The 14,925-nt window shown below is 36.4% G+C and overlaps 2 protein-coding genes across 3 annotated transcripts; one reads left to right on the top strand and one right to left on the bottom strand.

Moving 5' to 3' along the window:
* Positions 1-3,585: 3,585 nt before the first annotated feature.
* LOC132042490 (mannosyl-oligosaccharide 1,2-alpha-mannosidase MNS3) lies at positions 3,586-10,751 on the top strand. The gene is made up of 6 exons (XM_059433016.1): positions 3,586-3,758; positions 6,058-7,016; positions 8,243-8,495; positions 9,127-9,324; positions 9,760-9,908; positions 10,009-10,751. Exons 1-6 carry the CDS (start codon positions 3,681-3,683, stop codon positions 10,259-10,261), a joined length of 1,890 nt encoding a protein of 629 aa, XP_059288999.1. The 5' UTR covers positions 3,586-3,680; the 3' UTR covers positions 10,262-10,751.
* LOC132042476 (potassium channel KAT3-like) lies at positions 10,599-14,509 on the bottom strand. 2 transcript variants are annotated; one of them, XM_059433010.1, is made up of 11 exons: positions 13,827-14,509; positions 13,534-13,752; positions 13,293-13,454; positions 13,141-13,198; positions 12,517-12,834; positions 12,179-12,418; positions 11,990-12,088; positions 11,873-11,905; positions 11,583-11,768; positions 11,009-11,465; positions 10,599-10,925 (listed from the first exon to the last, which is right to left on the bottom strand). In XM_059433010.1, the coding sequence occupies exons 1-11, from the start codon at positions 14,006-14,008 to the stop codon at positions 10,819-10,821; spliced, it is 2,061 nt and encodes a 686-aa protein (XP_059288993.1). In that variant the 5' UTR covers positions 14,009-14,509; the 3' UTR covers positions 10,599-10,818. The 2 variants fall into 2 exon arrangements, with proteins under 2 accessions (XP_059288993.1, XP_059288990.1); XM_059433007.1 differs by having other exon boundaries at positions 11,009-11,474; positions 13,827-14,508.
* Positions 14,510-14,925: the final 416 nt, after the last annotated feature.

Raw genomic sequence — 14,925 nt, forward strand, 5'->3', positions numbered from 1 at the left:
GTGAGTTGTGAGATGTGGGCTGGTCCGTTTGGGCCATTCATTTTGGCTGAAATACGGATCCTTTCTCCTCCATTTTAAATCACTTTTGGGCTTCTAATTTAATAACTAGTATACAAAGTAAAAATTAATTTAACGAGTACAAATCCTAAATGAACGATGACGGGTTCTTTAAAAAATTGTGATAAAGTACTGCTAGTAATGTTTGAAAATAAAAGTAGCGAAGATAAAGTATTTAGCTCGTCGATAAATTCAGAAGCCCGAGTATATAAAATTAAATGAAGGAAGGACAAAATTGGGTGTCAACATGCATCATATAGATTATATTGTTTTGATGCCCATGTTGACAAGCAAGCCATGAGGTTCGCTCGGACACATGCAAGCAAGGCCCAAGTGTCGTGTTACGCCCTGTGCCATGGTTCGGGGCGTGACAAAGCTTGGTATCAGAGCCTAGGTTCAAGTGTCTTTAGGGAGTCTATGAAACCGTGTCCAGTGGGGCCACTTTTATATGTGTGAGGGCCCCATACATATAAATAGTTGACCACCAAGACATTCAGATTGTCTCACTTCTTTCGTTTTCTAGATTGTGCAGTTAGAGCAGTACTTTTAGGATGTCTTTCTAATTCGTGCGTGTACATATTTTCAGAAAATGCCTGCAAAAAGGAAATACACCAGAAAGGCTACAGCCACCAGCCAAGGGGCTACTGCGGAAGCAACTCGCGAAGAGACTGTTCCAACTCAGACAGCAGCCCCAACCGCTCCTACAGTTACACCTTCTAGCGATTCGGGTGGGGATGTTAGGAATGCTATCAATATGCTCACACAACTGGTAGCAACTCGGCCCAACGTCGTAACTGGGTCAAGTTCGAAATAATGGAGAGTCTTCTAAGACTAAGGATTTCCTCGTAATGAATCTCCCGTCTTCACGGGGACAAAGAAAGACGAAGACCCTCGAGGACTACATTGATGCTTTTCGGAAAATCTTCGAGATTATGACGATTAAACCGAAGCCTACTTTGGAGCTCATCAGCCATATAGAGCATTGCTAACACATGGTATGAATCTTGGAAATTGTCCCGAGGTGAGGATGCACCCGATGCTTTACGGGATGAGTTTGCAAGTGCATTCTGCACCGTACGCGAGTAGAGGTCGGGGAAGCTAAGGCGAGCAATTCCCGAAGCAGCGGAGATGGCGCATCGGTTCGGGACTACTATTTGGAGTTTGTCAGTCTGGCCAAGCATGCTTCAAATATGGTACCAGACATGAGGGCGAGAGTGAGGAGGTTTGTTGGAGGACTTGATTCCCGTTTGTATGATGGGCCAACATTCTTTGCACGGAATGGGGGAATGACCGTCTCAGATGGTTGCTTTCGTACGGGGCAATGAGACAAGGCTAAAGGAGGAGGAAGCCTTGCGTAAAGAGAAAGACAAGGAGTTCGACAAGAGGGCCAAGTCTACCGGACAATTCGGCGGGAACGGAAACGGGGAAATTCTTTAAGAACGGGTCGGCGGGACTGCTTCCGTCCACGAGTGCTGGGTTTCCAAGTTCGGGGAAAGATAACCGTCGGCGAGAATTTCGGGTCGTCGGGCTCCCGATCTCGAGCCGGTGTGACTCGCAGTAACTTCACCAATCCGATTTGTGCTAAGTGTGGGAAGAGGCATCCTGGGGAGTGCCGCTCTGGATCGAATATTTGCTATGGGTGTGGCCAGTCGGGCCATGTTCAGCGAAATTGCCCTTCAATCAGACAGGGCACAGGAGGTAATCGGACTCAGTCAGTAAATTCGTCGGTTCCTCATAATAACCAGACTCAGGCAGGACGTGCACCAGCTAGATCCGGCAACACAAGCGGTGGCCCAAATCCTATTTAATTTTAGTATTTTATAAAATAATATAATTACAATAAATATTTTTAAATAGGTAAAATTGCATAAAATTGATGAAAACTATAAGTAAGTGAAAAATATATTTAAGTTTGTTTAAAGTTTTCTACCATGGAGAAATAAAAAAGATGAATAATTTGTAATTTGAACTTTGAACTTGCAGCTATGGAGGATAATAGAGTTTTCTTTATATTTGCAAGTGACCGTTCATTATTATTTTGAGATAGTAGAAGGCAAGAGAAAGAATATAAAAGCTTCTATCAATTAAAAAGGTCTTGACTTTTATAATTTTATTGCTTCAATTCTTTTTTAAAACTTTTGAGTAATTATAAATTGAATTTTGAGAATTTGGGTATTATATTAAGGACTTATTCAGTAAATTATATTTTAATTTTAAAAAAGATTTTGGACTTACACCTCAATAAAAAATTCGCCTAGCGCCCAGGCGTATGCGTACGTCCCGAATGGCTGGGCGTAGAGGTGTTCACGGAAAATCGAAAAATCAAAATAAACCGAAAATCGAATCACACCGAAGAAAAAACCCGACACTTTTTGGTTTGATTTGATTTTGGTTTTTCATTTTATAAATCGACAAAATTTGATTTACTTTTGATTTTAAGCAAAAAATAACCGAACCAAACCGACAATATAAATATCTATCTAAAAAGATTATACATATATAGAAAAAGTTTGAAATTCGACGATATTAATCTTTTGCACTCTTGATTCATAATCTATGTTTTTGCCTTTATAGCAATCCAATTTTTGTATTTACTTTCTAGTTTGATTTGTTATTTTTATTTTGATAATTCTAGGAATCTATTTCTTGTTCAAAATAAGTTGTTTTTGAGTCCTTTAATTATTCAGCAAGATATCTTAGTATATCACAACTGGATCTTTAATTTATCTCACAAAAACAAATTGATTGTAAGAACTTTTTTTTATGTTCCTTGAAATGGTTAAATTCTTAGATGATGCATATAAATTTTTGGAGAAAGTACATATATAACTTGATTAGGTTTATTTTTCTTTCTTTTCTCAAATAGGAGTAATTGATTTGATACTGTTATGCTCGAAAATAGTCAATTTAATATGTGTTTGGACGTATATTGTCATATATTTAAATAAAAACAAAAAAAAACCAAAAAATCCGAAAAAATCGACAAAACCCGAAGCAATGAAAAACTGACTCAATTGATTTGATTTGATTCTAATATTTGAAAAGCCGAATAAGTTAATTTGGTCATCTTTTAGAGTATAACCGACTCAAACCAAACCATGAACATCGCTAGCTAGGCGTATGCCTTTTTAGACTTTCACCCCATCATCACTTCGTGGCATTTTTGGTACGCCTCGCCCCGAGCTCGCCCCAAAAATGCTTTTTAAAATACTATTTGTAACGAACTTAAAAAAAAAAAAAATGCCACGTAGATTGGGAGTGAGGAATAATAATTAGTAATATGATTTAAAATATTTAGAATGCATGTGATAATACCAGTATAAAAAAAATGTTTATGACTCTTAAAATCGCCACATCTATTTTGGCCTTGTCTCAAAGACTATCGGTCATAAGTCTTTTTCCACAAGGAATCAAGAACTTTGCCCAATCTCGGCAACACCCATCACCTTAATTTCCATCTTGGTCTGTATAATACACACTCCTATATACGGGGCCCACGCGCTGTAGTATGGTTGGAAATGTACACAGCGTATAGGAATTCATATATTATAGTTTGAGGCTGCTTTAAGGCAGAGCAACAATTGAGAATCTGAAGTTGATTTATTTTTATTGAGAATTAAAGGATGTCGAAATCATTGCCGTATTCCATGAAAGATGTGAACTATGATAACGCCAAGTTCAGGCAACGATCTGTATCTCAGGTTAGCTGAATTAAAATTCCTATCTTTGAATCTTGTTTTAATTTTGATATTATCTTCATTTTTCAGTGGAATGGAATAAAGGGTCGATCTTTGATTAGAATAAGGATTGACTTTGATTAGTTTGTTAAGGTTTCTTCATAGAACATCTTGGAAATGGCCTGATTGAATAGTTTCAAAGGGGTCTTTTTGATTATCTAAGTATTGTTTTGTTAACTGAACAATATGATCATATAACTCATTTATCAGTTTGCGGGGTGGGCCTTTTTTCCTGTTTCTATTTGTTGTAAACTGAAATTTGCCCATTGTGACTGGTGGAATTGAATCCAAATTGATGTGGTTATGTTTATAGTAGGCTAAAATGGGAAATAATGCTCATAAGCTTACTCAGTTTCAGAAAATAGGCAGTTCGTGAAAAAGAGAAAAACTATATGCAAGTCAGACGTGGTTGTTCTTAAACTTGATTGATAGATATTAAAAGATCTTGTTTTAACTATTAAAGTGTCTAATTTATGTCGAAGACTCAAATAAGCTGTTCAACATAGAGCTAAGTAGTATATACTATTTGTTTATATTAATGTACCAGTTTCCTTTTTGAGCTGACCTTAATTTTGTTTTTTCCCTTGTTTTTGCTTAGATTAATTATTAATAACATCTTTTGAACTATCTTATCGAATCTCTAATTGGAGTTTCAGATTTGTAGATTTTTAAGCCTTCAATTTGTCATCAATCTCATTCTGAAAGTTCTCTTTCTGTCCCTCTTTTTGTGGTATGGCAGTGGGGGTTGAGGGAAGGATTTAGTATTTGGACCTGGTATGCAGTTCATTAATGAAAGGGTTGTACTTGCACGAAACCACCTTCTGCTACATAACTTACAGGTTTTATGGTGTGCATATTGGTACCCGGACACCTTTAAAAGCATTATTATGTCTCAGCCTATAAAAGTTATAGAAGGAAAAAAGATAGCTATCTCTGGTCGTAGGCTGGTGATAACTATATCTTTGTTTCCATTTCAAATATAAGATTTGGACTTTATTGCCATGGGATAAATATACGATCTTATTGCTAACATATTTGAGTAGACTACATTAAAATGCAATTAGAGTAGCTATGGATAAGACCCTCTTCGTCTCTTACTAGTAGTCCTTTCTTGTCAACTCCAAAGGTTTACAGGCGAATGTCCACCTCTAAGGAGACATAATTCCTTTTGGTTACTGGTTCAAAGGTGGAGTTTGGCTAATGATTGGTGCATCATTTACTTACTGTGCTTATTGAAGGTGAATTCGATCAATTTTCAGACCTTGATCAGACATGGATTAATTCGTGATTTGATTGTAAAACTCTGATGCTTAGAAAATATATGCAAATTACTAAAATTAAAAATTCTAAAACGACAAAAAGATTCATCAAGAAATGATACTTTTGTTTGGCTCTTTGCAAAGGAGACGGAAATGCTAATGTAAAAAGTGTCATTTTTTCATTCACATTTGAAGTTCAATAAATTGGAGATCTCAAGATTAGAGTTTAAGGATGTGATGTAATGGCAGATAGTTAAACATTCTTGAACATTTCAAATGGAAGTTGCACCTCATAAATTGGAAAGGGAGCGGTTTTCCTATTTCTCTTGTATTATTTTCAATTCTGGCATTTCTTATATCAGGAATAGTAGCTTGGACTTTTTCATAGAAATACAGAGTGCTTTGATAGAGTCTCAATTAATATATGCGGCGCATTACAAAATTTCTCATTTCTTCTTGGTATGGGTGGCAACCTTTATATAGTGTACTTATCGTGCATCCTTATGTTGTTTTCATTTTGTCACTCTCTCTCTCCTTTTAATATAATAATAATGGTGGTATTGGGGTCAACATGAGCCTGACTCGTGACATTAGTGACTTCAGGAACCAAATTATGTCGTATTTACTATTTTACCTTTAGTTTAATTTGTTTTTGTAGCACCTAAATTGCCATCTCTACTTGCTTTTGCCTTCATTGTTGTTTTTCTAAAAAAAATTATTTGCGATTACATATGCAATTATATGCTAAAGTTATCCGGTCCGCAACTGAAAGTTGATTAGCATGAATCCCCTTTTTAAATCTCTCATTCCATTTGCTATCACCTTTGGCTTTATCTCTGACTATCTTTCTTAGCACGGGTGATGCACATATGAGTTCTTGTTTTTAAATTTGAGATATCTCCTAAGATCATTTTCATTCTTTGAAAGAGTCTTAACATTTCTGCAGCAGAATTATGTATTTTCTCTTGTATGCTGAAATTTTATAGTTCTGCTCATCTTTTCAGGTAATTTCTCAGGCTATGTTAGCCAGTAATGGGAAACGTGAATATTTAAAATGTAGCACTGGGAAATTTCTTGTGTTACTGATGATTTGTGGTTTAGCATATCTATTACTGGCTAATAAAAGTGCTGTCCATCCTGTGTCTGATGGTATAGCAAAAAATGATGGATCGAAGGAAGGAGAGAATCTCCTGACTCATGGGACTGGCAAATTCAGGAGACTTTGGAGAAAACCACCTAGACTTCCACCTCGGTTATCTCCCGATGAGATAATTAGTAGGAATAGATCTATTCAAGAGTCCGTGAAAAGAGAGGAGCCAGAATGGGTGGCAAGACAACAAAAAGTAAAAGATGCATTTATCCATGCCTGGTCTGGCTACAAAGCCTATTCCATGGGTTATGATGAACTTATGCCCTTGAGCCATAGAGGGGTTGATGGTTTAGGAGGTTTGGGAGCTACAGTTATCGACTCTTTAGACACGGCTATGATTATGGGAGCTGATGAAGTCGTTTATGAAGCAGGCTCGTGGATTGAGAAACATCTTCCTGAGAGGATTGCAGGGAAGGGCCAAGTAAATCTCTTTGAAACTACAATACGAGTTTTAGGTGGCCTTTTGAGTGCTTATCACTTAAGTGGTGGAGATCAAGGGAGAATTCCAGAACACAAGGGGCCTACACCATCTATTTACCTGGAAAATGCTAGGAACTTGGCTGATCGTCTACTTACTGCTTTTACAGCAAGTCCAACCGATATTCCATACAGTGATGTTATCCTGCGTGAAAAGTCAGCACATCCTGCCCCTGATGGTCTGAGTAGCACTGCCGAAGTTGCAACTGTACAGCTTGAATTTAATTATCTTAGTTATCTAACAGGTGATCCAAAGTATAGCATAGAAGCCATGAAGGTTCTACAACATATAAAGACTTTGCCAAAGGTGGAGGGACTGGTCCCTATATACATTAGGTAAGTAGCTAAACTCGTGTTTTCCTATGCCAGGACTTGTGTAGGCAGATGTTTGCCCTAGGAATATATGAAAGGTAATTATATCATGTGCTGCAATTATTCCAGTATGTTGCAGAGTGTCTAGTTTACCTGTTATTTTTGTTTAGGGAGCTAGACATATCTCGACTTCTAATAATGTAGGGCATTTAATGCAAAGGTAACGTAACCATATGATAGAAAAAAAGCCTTCTTTTTGCTCTGCTTTTTTCCTATTTTATTGCAAAGTAAATATAGCTATCCTGACAAAAGTTACTGTTACGAGCAAGTTATGATGAAATTAGTTTACAGTTCACTCTATATCTCTAGAACGAATAAACTCGTATAATAATTCCTTTCTCCTCCTATTCAACATGCAGGAAAACCACAACAATTTTTTCTATATCTAGTTGTATCTGTATTGCTGGTTACTGTTTTATCTCCTGATTATAAACTCCTACTTATGATTACACTAAACTAATTCGTTCCATTGCCAATTTGTTCTTCACTATCTATCATATTAGAAAAAAGCTGTCGTGCTTACTTCCAGAAATCCCACATATAATTTGGAATACATGTTTCAAAATTGAAACACCAATCTTTCTTGCCAAGGATCCTTAAATGTCTTCACTTTTTGTTCATGATTTCCAAGTTATCTAATCCTAAACAAAATCTGAACTTAAATTTCACTTTTCTCTCCAGAACCAGCACATATGGGCATCCTTGTCAGTACATTTATTTCTTGTTGTTGAACAATACTAGATGTCTACATTAAGATAGAATTAACCGCTAAGCTGGCTCAGACACCACTGCTACCAAAATAAGAAAGAAAAACAGAAAATAGTCTAGTACCTTTATTTGCATATATATATATATATACTCATGCTTCCCCAACATATGAAAGAGTAGCATTTAATTGTGTGTTAGGATCTCTGAATGAGTCAAGGTGAAAATATCTTTTTCACTTGCTTCAGCATATGCTTCCACCAGCACATTTCTCTTTCCTTGTTCTCAGCCACTTCCATAAATATTTGCACCGTTTCTTGTGCCATGTAAATATCTCAGCAAAAGCTCAAATTTAACCCTGCGGATTACAAGTCCACAGTGAGTGAATTTTATAATTATTTATTCTTAACTGTCTACTGTTGGATTAAGAAATACAGAACTGTTATGCCCATTGACTTTTCGTTTCTTGCTTATGATGATGTCAGCCCTCAGTCCGGAGACTTTAGTGGAGACAATATTAGACTTGGATCTCGTGGTGATAGCTACTATGAGTATCTTATTAAAGTGTGGCTTCAGCAGAAAGGAACTAACTTTTCATACTTGTACGATATGTATGTCGAAGCAATTAAAGGTGTCAGGAACCTTCTTGTTCGCAAATCTGTTCCAAATGGCTTGCTCTTTGTGGGAGAATTGCCGTATGGGCGAGAAGGTGGTTTCAGTCCAAAGATGGATCACCTGGTATGCCATTTCTGTTATTAATCTTTTGCAAATATGCGTCAGCACTGAAAATTGAAAATTTCAAAATGGAGTGACAAGGAATCAGCTGCACGATGTCACATTTATCCACAGTTTTCTATTTTTTTTCTTTTGAAAAATAAATAAATCTTCCCAAGCAAGATGGAAATCCTTTCCTTGATATGTTTAGCTAATTCTCTATTATAAATTTCTTATGCTGATAGAACGTTTGCTCTTTTCTTTTTCTCCAAAACTTTCATTCATTTTGCTCACTCGAAGAGTTTAACATACTAAAATCACTGACCATAAGTTTCGCTTTCTTATTCTGAGTGCATTGATTTATGATGGATTACAAGTTGCAGAGGTTAGATATCTTTGCCTGCCAAACTAGCTGGGAGTATATATTTTAGTAATGTGTTTTTTATTAAAGTATCTAGTCTTGAATCTTGATTAGAGAAAAACAGACTTCTCCTGCCTCTTTCTTTTCTATTCACGGTGAAACTTATTTTCCTAATAGATGAAAGCCGGATTTTAGATGTTGATGTCTGTTCTTTTTCTCTTTTTTCTTGGATCAAGATGTTGATGTCTGTTCTTGTAAGTTTGATATCATTTGACTTCATCGGTTCATCCGCAGGTGTGTTTCCTTCCTGGTACTCTGGCCCTTGGCGCTACAAAGGGGTTGACCAAGGAAAGAGCAATGAGAGAGAACTTGCTCACTTTTGAAGATATGGAAAACCTAAAGCTTGCTGAAGATCTGGCTAAGACATGCGTGGAAATATACTCAGTAACCTCCACTGGCCTTGCTCCAGAAATAGCTTATTTCAGTATTGAGGTGAGTCAAAACATTTTATTTCTTTCATCACTCTTGGCAACTAATATATTATGTAAGGTGGTGCTTTCAGTTTTGAGGAGGGTGAGTTTGTGAAAATTAAAAGAATCCTGTTGCATTTATTAAACTTCTGATCTCTGTTTAGTATCTTTTATTTCTAGATGCAACACGGATTAAGCGGTTTTAAAAGATGTAAGAATAACTCTTTCATGCTAGTCCAATCAATCAAACAAATCTGGAAAACAATCAGAGTGGAAATGTGCCTATCATGACTTGAACAATCTAATTTCATTAATAGAGAGACATAAGATAAGTTAACAATAGTGTTCATATGTCTACCCTATGTCTACCCTGACTTAAGTATTTTCTGTTGTGACATAATTGAAAAAAGTTCTTGCATCATTAATGTTTTTCTGTTATCTTGTTTTCTTCAAGCAGGGAAATGCTGAAGGTGGTCCTGATGGTGGGAACAAAAGTTCGAAATATTTGAATGACATAATCATAAAGCCTGCTGATCGTCACAATCTTTTGCGTCCTGAAACCGTTGAATCATTGTTTGTACTGTACCGTATTACTGGCGATTCAAAGTATGTTCTTATTTTGAAGTTGATCTGTGAACTTGGCTATGTTCATTTGCTTTATGTTTTTAAACGATTAAGTTTGTTGATTTGGTGGACTCTTCTTCAGGTATAGGGAATGGGGCTGGCAAATTTTTGAGGCATTTGAGAAGTACACAAAGATTGATTCTGGAGGTTACACTTCACTTGACGATGTTACTGTCATTCCTCCACGAAGAAGAGACAAGATGGAGACTTTTTTCTTGGGTGAAACACTCAAATACCTCTATTTGCTGTTCAGTAATAGTACAACTATCCCTTTGGATGAGTATGTATTCAACACGGAAGCTCATCCTATCCCAATAATTTCTAGAAGTCAATGATACTTTGTTTGCAAGAAGAAATTTTTCAATATAGGCGGATGCAGCTGACCCAAGAGAACATGTTTCAGCAATCCCAGATGGAATTTAAATTCGTTTAAGTTGGTTCATTAGGTTGCAATTGACCTCATGGAAGTTTATTCACAAATGTTAATTAGATAGATGGAGCGCCCTGAAATTTTCATCTGAAGGTTGTCGATTGGTGCTTCTGAAACTTCTACTCAGAGTGAGATTTGAGGCAGGAAATCCTCGATGAACACCTTGTTTCTGTAGAGCACACAGAGATAATTACAATTTTTTAAGGTGTTATAGCTGTATGTTATTCATAGAAAGAACACGATAGAGTGTAATCCTTCTGTAATAGGTTGAAGATATTCTTGAAAGTGATGTATTACATCTGCAGCTTTGATTTCTCCCTTTGGAGATACAAAGATTGAATCATTTTGCCTAACATTTACACAATGAGATCAATATATAATTGCTTTGAACCTCATCTCTACACTTATGATAATTTTCCTTCGCGATCAATTAGGATTATATTCTATGCTCAAGCATTCATGTTAAAGGAAAAACAGATGATCGCCATCTCTGATGACATCGATGTCATCTATTTCAGCGTCTTCTGCATTTACAGCTCTCTTGAAATCGTTGCCTCCATATCTTTGACCTGCAGTTGGACAAAGTTGCAGGGTTAGAAAAAAATGCGTTATAACTTGGTTCTTTAACTGTCACAAAATGAAAGCTAATTACCTGCTACTTTGAATAGCTCTTCTAGTGAATCAGGGAGGATTATTAACTTCCCAAACTGGTCATGCACTGATTCTTTCTTTTTCATGTGAACGGTGATTCTCCTCTTATGGTGGGTGGATTTTGTCTCTTTAGAGCCACTTAAACTGGCACTACATGTGGGTCTTTTATGGCAAGAGTTAGAACAACATGGGACCTCAGACTTCAGTTGACAGCTCTTTGTTCCCTCATCTGGTCCATTGAGCTCCACTTTATGCAATTCTCTCTTATTTTCAAAATCTAATGACAAATCATTCATGGTTTTGTTTACTTCTTGTCCATCATTTTCCTCTTGCTTATTAACTCTAGCTTCCAAATTATTGATATCTATGCTAGTCAGTGCTGTATCATGATCATCATGCCTTTTGATTTCTGGTCCAACATTTGTTTGGTGGTCCACATAACCAAAGCTTCCAAATCCCTGCAGTTTCTGGAAAAAAAAAAATTGATCAAAAAGAATTGTTTGTGAATTTTGTTTTCTCTAAGCAATAAGAATAGTGGATTTACTAAATATTTGTTCATAGTCTGCTCAACTTACCAGCAAAAGATTGTTCATAATTATCCGTTCATCTTCTGGATTTGCGCGAAGGATGTTCATCAATGCTGTCCTGCTTAGCCTTAGAATTTGTGAAATCTCGGTAGTTCGAACAGAAAATGGCTGTGGTCTCCCACACAAAACACCTATTTCTCCAAATAGTTCTCCTACAACAGCCTTTCCAATTCTCTGTTTGGGAACATGATTGAGGAGAGAGATTAGTTATATCCTAAAGTTGTCACTTTCTTTATTGAAAAAATGGATAATACTATTAGTTATGTAGTAACACATACTTGTTCTAGCCCTTCAACCTGTGCTATCAATTCCTGAAACAATGATATATAACATACTGATTAAGAACATGACAACCGCAGCTTTTATATATACCCAAAATATATAAAATTACTTACCACTGCTCCTGAAACTATTATATATAGGTCTGTTGGAGTCTCATTCTGCAAAATCACATCTTGCTTCGGAGGGAAGTATTCAGCTTCCATTTCAGGAACCTTAATGAAGGAGAATTTAAGTATCACATTGTTAAATCCAATGCAGAGTGATCCAAAGAACACGGAGAAGGAAAAGGAGAAAAAAATTACCAGTTGGAAAAGAAGGTTCCGTGACACGCCTTGGAATAAGTGGACATTTTGAACTACAGGTAAAAACAGATGGTGTGCAATGCTTGTTCTGATGGCTTTAGGCAGGCCATTGAGAGTCACTTCTTGTTTCAATGCTTCTGTTTTGAACTTTAGACAGATGTTGGACAAAACCTGATCTTGTACCCTTGGAGGCAACTGATTCCTTTTCGCAAATTCTTGGGCTGCTTTCACCGTATCCCTCTGCCAAAAAAAAAAAAAAAAAAAAAAAAAGAATTCCCTCAGTTTAATATCTCTGTGTAACACGCGATTTGTGGAGAGAGAGAGAGAGAGAAGCATACGAAGTTTCTGGTGCGGCTGGTCCAATGAACAACAAGGTTAGTCATGTTTCCGATGATGTAAGCTGTCAAACCCAAGTTGAATAACATGTAAAAGATATCAAAGAGCATTTCCCTTGAGTTCTCAGCATGCAAGTCCCCATAACCGGTTGTGGTCAGCGTTACAATAGACCAATACATTGAAGTTATATATCTATCCCCAACGCTTTCTTGCTTGAAATCTGGGTTTCCAGCACCAATCCATGTCTTTTTTGGATCAGGATATCTATCTGCAATCATATAGTTAAAGCATCCAGCACAGTGCACGGCAAACAATGTTACCTGAACTCCAAACAACCAAATGTTAGTGATCAATTATATGTATAAAAATTCGGGATTTTTTCATTTTTGGGCCGTAGGTCGAAATTAATTATGCCCCTAGCCAAAAGTATACAAAACATATGCACTGATTATGTATAAAACATGTATATTTATGTATACAATATGTATATTATATGTATATTTATACTTAATATACAAAACATATACATTAGCTAGCTATTGTATTTTTCAGGGCGGCCCAAAAATGTAATTATCCATAAAAAAATCATCTTTTTGGATCCTCGAAATAAAGCATTGAGGACTTACTGCTACGAGTTTTGTACAGCGAGTCCAGAAGTAGTTGAACCGGATGTCCTTCTCAAGTCTGAAGGAAAGCAAACCGGCTTATATGTGAGAAAGTTTGGTTCAATATTCATAATTCATGCTGTAGAAACCAAATACAGGTGGTTATTTTGGACCTTGCAAACAGGGCGCTGACTCGTCTGAGACGCCAAAGTCTAAGCATGCTCAGCAATCTGAAGCCAACCCCACCGCTTTCTTTGTGATCCGTGAAGACGAGGATCAATGATTGAAATGGTACAGTAGAGCATACGTCAAATACGAACCATGTTGACAAGTACCTGTTACTCATAAACACTCATATATTAGAACTTAGAACTATCTCTATTGTTGAAATTAGACTGAACCTTTTGTTATTACCTTATTGATATTTTCTTAGGTTCATCAACAAGAAGATAGGACTCTCGATGAAGATACGCGACGAAGAAAGTAAGGAAAATGTCAACAGCAAAGAAGCAGTCCATAATGTTGTCAATTATGAACAGAGTATCATCTTTCTTGTATGACAAGAATGCAAACTCAAATGGAGAAATCCAAGCTGAGTAGATCACCAAAACAACTAGAAACATCTCCCAACACCTGAAATAATTAAACTTACTCAATTTTCTATGTTAAAGCGAAAAATTAATCAATCAATCAGTCACTATTATTACCTGTAGCGGGGATTGAAAGGCGAAATGATGAATTTTCGAAGCTTTGTCGCGTAGTTGATTCGAGCTCCAAGTGAAGGGAGAAGATCACTGGAGAAGAAACCACTATGATTGGTTTCTGTATTCATTTGGAACTCGTCCACACAGAAACGTTGCAAGCAGTTTTTAGTATAAGAAAATGACATTATATATTGCTTCTTTTTTGTTGTGGCTTGTGAATGTGATGTGGGGTTTTGAAGAGTTTCTTGAAATGGCAATGTGCAAGAAATAACTACGTCTTTTTGGTGGTAAACTCCATATTGAAAGAGCCTTTATATATATATACGGTATATAAAAGTGAAGAAGTAGTTGGGGTGTTACACGGGTCAAGTCTTCTTTAATATGATTCTTTATCAAAAGCATTCAACATTAAGAACGTGACTTGGCTGTTTCTATGGTATCATTAAGGAAGGAAAAGAAAAGATAGGAAGAAGGCGAAAAGAATACAGTAGTACTAGTATTTTGTAGAGTTATTTTAGAACATGACTTGTTTTGGCTGATAAAACATGGCTTATACGGTTGTTAAAGTGGCAGACATGCAGGTGTAGAGAAATTTTTTCTGAGAGAATTAAGAGAGAAAATTGAGGAAAGGAAAATGGTAATGGTGGTGGGAGCTCCACCATTTTAAGAATAAGCATTTTCTTGAAAGGACATTATTTGAGTGAAAAGCAGTTGGGTGTTTTCACTTCATTTTCTAGAATTGGACCACAAATCAAAGTAGGATTCCGGGGGGAAGGGGGACTATTTCGTGGAAAACACGTGGACCAATAAACTATCGAATTCCATGTAAGAAATTTTAGTTTTAACAAAAATCTGTTTTTTCTCAAACGTATAGACAATTTTTCTAAACTTCCGATGCTAATGTTGTTACAAAGAAGAAATTGCAAATGTAGTGGTTTTTTTTTTTTTTATCATTATTCCAGTGCAATCAGGACCGTACGTGCTGGAATAGACACCTTCCATATATCTAGCCGTCCTCTGTCTCTCTTTCTCTGCCCACACTGGCAAGGTTATTCTTTAACATGTGTTTATCGAACCAATAATAATATGACATGTATTATCT

The sequence above is a fragment of the Lycium ferocissimum genome, chromosome 2, assembly GCF_029784015.1.
Source record: "Lycium ferocissimum isolate CSIRO_LF1 chromosome 2, AGI_CSIRO_Lferr_CH_V1, whole genome shotgun sequence".
NCBI classification, from domain to species: domain Eukaryota; kingdom Viridiplantae; phylum Streptophyta; class Magnoliopsida; order Solanales; family Solanaceae; genus Lycium; species Lycium ferocissimum.